Below are 4,218 nucleotides of genomic sequence, written 5' to 3' on the forward strand. Positions count from 1 at the left end.
CTCATAGAGTTGTTGCAAGGGTTAAATGAGATAATGCATGTAAATTACTTAATACAGTACCAGTATATAGAAATCATACCCAATAAGTATTACTTCCATCAGAATCATAAGTGACAAGCCAGTCGCTTCCTAAGCGTTTGAGGGTTCTGTGGAAAAGAATGGGTTTATGCAAACCATGAGGCAAGTTGAACAGTTCCCCTATCAGTGTACCTAATGGACCCCAGTTTCCTGAGAGATGATGTCTGTCTGTCCCCTTTCCTTTTCCTACTGATCACTTCCTCCAAGCCCCCCTCCTTCATACCCATCCAGTTGGTTTACGCTTCAGAAGACACTGCAGCATCTTTTTGCCTCTCCCTTGGTCTCTGGGCGGAGTGTGTGTGTGGAGTGTGCCGAGTACCTTAACATCTCGCTGTTTGCCCGCTGCTGCAGCGGCCCCGGCCGGCTCACGGATACTATGACTTCAACCTTAAGCTTGCTTAACGAGTATCCTCATTGGGTGTTCAATTCCCCAGGGCTTTTTTTCCTGAAAGGGAATTGAAAGGCGAGTTTGCTGTCGCTTTGGCAACAACTTTCAACCTCTACCTTACTCTCCAGAATGAAAACATATCTATTAATACATTCGATAGACTGGGGAGTTGAGTTACTTAATGCAATTTTTCTTCCAAGTGCAAAACAGCTCACCTGGCTCGGTTAGCCTTCGGCGGCGCTGCGGTTAGAGGCTAGCAAAGCCGAGCGCAGCTGTTGCAGGAACCTGTTGGCAGAAAAGTGAAAGTGTGTATGCAACAGGTGTATCTGCTGCAGAGAGTGCGCTTGTGAGAACGGATGGCGATTGCACGCAGAAAACTCTTGCAAAGCAGGCAAGTGGGCTCGCTTCTCCTTTTTCTGTGCTTATCTGTGGTGGGTGCGGCGGCCATCCGCTATTCGGTGGCAGAGGAGATGGAGAGTGGTTCGTTTGTAGCTAACGTGGCTAAGGACTTGGGGCTGGAGGTAGGGAAGCTGGCTGCGCGCGGGGCGCGGCTCGTTTCCGAGGGCAATATACTGCATTTCCGGCTGCACCGCAAGACAGGAGATCTGTTCGTGAAGGAGAAACTGGATCGGGAGTCACTTTGTGGCAAAGCCGATCCATGCGTTCTGGAGTTTGAAATAGTCCTGGTGGAGCCACTGCAGTCCTTTCGCGTGGAGGTCAGGGTATTTGATATCAATGACAATGCCCCGGTTTTCCTAAACAAGGAGCCTCTTTTAAAGATTCCGGAGAGCACCCCCCTGGGTTCACGGTTTCCTCTGCAGAGCGCGCAGGATCTGGACGTCGGCCTCAACGGTCTCCAAAACTACACCTTGAGCGCCAGTGCGTATTTCCACCTGCACACCCGCTTCCGCAGCCATGGGCCCAAGTATGCCGAGCTAGTGCTGGATAAACCCCTGGACAGAGAGGAGCAGCCTGAAGTCAACCTGACAATTACAGCTGTGGACGGAGGGTCTCCGCCCAAGTCTGGCACTGCCCACATCCGCGTGGAGGTTCTGGATGTCAATGATCACGTGCCCCAATTCTCTCGACTGGTGTACCACGCTCAGGTACCGGAAAACAGTGCCAATGGTTCTTTGGTGGCTACGGTGACTGCCACCGACCTAGACGAGGGCTCCAACAAGGAGATAACTTACTCTTTAGCTCAAAACCCAGAAGTAATTCTCCAGACGTTTCAGATTGACTCTGAAACTGGAGAGGTTCGACTAAGAGGGTCCCTAGATTTTGAAGCGATTGAAACATATGACATTGACATTCAAGCTACTGACGGAGGAGGCCTCTCTGCCCACAGCAAAGTCCTGGTGGAGGTGGTGGATGTTAATGACAATCCTCCTGAAGTTACAGTCTCCTCTGTGTCCAGCCCTCTCCCTGAGGACTCTCCACTACAGACGGTAGTGGCCCTTTTCTCTATCAGAGACCGGGACATTCGAGTGGGAGGAAAAATCACTTGCTTCCTCAAAGAAGACCTTCCCTTTGCAGTCAAACCTACATTCAGGAATTCCTACTCACTGGTCACTGACAGAGGCATGGATCGGGAGGCGGTCTCTGGCTATAATATCACCCTTGTTGCCATGGATACTGGACCACCCACTCTGTCCTCGGAGACTGTGATAGAGGTGCTAATATCTGACATTAATGACAATCCCCCAGTATTTCAGGAAGATTCCTACATCTTGACTGTTCAAGAAAACAACAGCCCTGCAGTTTTTATTGGCAAAGTCCATGCTGAGGATCTAGATTTGGGTGAGAATGCCCAAATAACATATTCTCTGCTGCCTCCAAAAAGTGGAGATCTATCAGTCTTTGCTTACATCTCCATAAATTCAGACAATGGGAAACTCTATGCACTGAGAACTATGGATTATGAAGCCATTCAAGATTTTCAGTTTGTGGTAAAGTCAACTGATGGGGGCTTCCTGTCACTGAGTAGCCAGGTTATTGTCAGAGTGGTTGTCCTGGATGACAATGATAACTGCCCAATGATCTTGTACCCACTGCAAAATGGCACCTTGCCCTGCAATGACCTGGTGCCTAGGTCTGCAGAGGCAGGCTACCTGGTGACTAAGGTGGTGGCTGTGGATGGTGACTCAGGTCAGAATTCCTGGCTTTCATATCATCTATTTAAGGCCACTGACCCTGGGTTATTCTCTGTTCAACAAAAAAATGGGGAAATCCGTACATTGCGGCAGATATCTGAGAGAGACCCCACGATGCAGAAACTGATCGTTCTTGTTCAGGATCACGGCCAACCAGCTCTTTCTACTACTGCCTCACTTAATATCCTCCTGGTAGATGGCTTTTCTGAGCCCTATCTGCAGTTCCGGGATCCATTCAAGCATCCTACAAGGGTAAATCCATCCACTAAATATTTGGTCATTTCTCTGGCTGTGCTTTCCTTTCTCTTTCTCCTCTCTGTCACAGTGATCTTCATTACACATATCTGCCAGAAGATTAAATACAGAGAAAAGTTCACAATTCAAGAGCATTTCTATGATGACTGTAATTTCTCTAACAACCTGGTACAAGGAGGAGCCAGTGGATCCATATCCCAGCCTTGTCCCTATGAAGTGTCCTCAGCCACTGGCACTGGCAATTGTGAATTCTGGTTTCTTAAGCTCCTTATGCCCAACTTCCCCTTCCCCCGTGGCACTGGAGAGGTAAAAACAGAGGCTGGCTCCAGTTTACCACCAGATTCTGATAGAAATAGGTCTCGGGGGTCAGAGGGCCATGCCCAAGTATCTGATGACTATATGTAGCCATTATTCATGTCTCCTGTGGAAGTTCATTAGTCCTGGCTCTGGATATGCTTAGTTCCATAGAGATATCATGTTATTTTGCCTTTAAGTATTTTCCATTAGATAGTTATGCATGCATAGGGACAAGAACTAGCTCCTAGTTTTGATACATCAGAAAGCAATTAGGTTCAAGAAGTAGACATATAGTTTATTGTTATTCAGAAATTTCTAGATTTGTCACCTGATGAGTAGAGATCATCTTTGAATCAACATCTTGCATACCATCATTCACAATCATGCAAATGTCTGGTGAATGGTGGTCCTCATAGATAACTGGATGGGAGGAAGGGTAAAGAAGAAGAAAAAGGATTTGACTTATTTGCAAATGTAAAGGCAGATATAAGGCTAAAGAGATTCAGTTCAGGAATTAAGTTAGGTGTAGATTTCTTAATGGTTGTTGGGGACCTTAGGCAAGTCTTAAATCTGTTTATACACAGATATCTCATACCTCATCAGAGAGCAGTTGTTTGAAGGTAGATGAGGAAAAAAATAGACTTGTAGATAACAAATGCTATTGAACAACTACAAAACAAAAAGATATTAAAGGAGAAAGAATGCATTAATACCAATAAAGTGGCCTTAAGAAAAGATAGATTTTCACGTATTACCAGATTTGATCTTAAGCCATTTTCTCCTCTGAGCATGCTGATGTGACAACATGGAAACTAAGAAAAAGAGTTAGTTCCTAGCATATCATTCAAAAAATGAAATGGAGTAGGGATCCAAGTTAGGTTTCTTTTTGATCATCACTGTTTTGCATTTGTAAGCTATTTTAAGTTCTCTCATTCTAAAATTAAAGAAAAAAAATTAAAACATTAACATATTTCAAGGATGCTATTAATACTACCAACTGTGCCTTAACTGTTTAAAAAGTTTGCTTTACTGAGTCTTTAATTATGT

General features: G+C 45.4%; 1 protein-coding gene across 1 annotated transcript; it reads left to right on the forward strand.

The window, feature by feature from the left end:
- The first annotated feature begins 822 nt into the window (after positions 1-822).
- PCDHB1 (protocadherin beta 1) lies at positions 823-3,279 on the forward strand. Its single transcript, XM_061188268.1, has one exon. The coding sequence runs from the start codon at positions 823-825 to the stop codon at positions 3,277-3,279; it is 2,457 nt and encodes an 818-aa protein (XP_061044251.1).
- The last annotated feature ends 939 nt before the right edge of the window (positions 3,280-4,218 follow it).

Source organism: Eubalaena glacialis, chromosome 4 (genome assembly GCF_028564815.1).
Source record: "Eubalaena glacialis isolate mEubGla1 chromosome 4, mEubGla1.1.hap2.+ XY, whole genome shotgun sequence".
NCBI classification, from domain to species: domain Eukaryota; kingdom Metazoa; phylum Chordata; class Mammalia; order Artiodactyla; family Balaenidae; genus Eubalaena; species Eubalaena glacialis.

What these genes read in the sequence shown, in the direction of transcription:
- PCDHB1 (XM_061188268.1), top strand. Translation starts at nt 823, where the DNA reads ATGGCGATTGCACGCAGAAAACTCTTGCAAAGCAGGCAAGTGGGCTCG.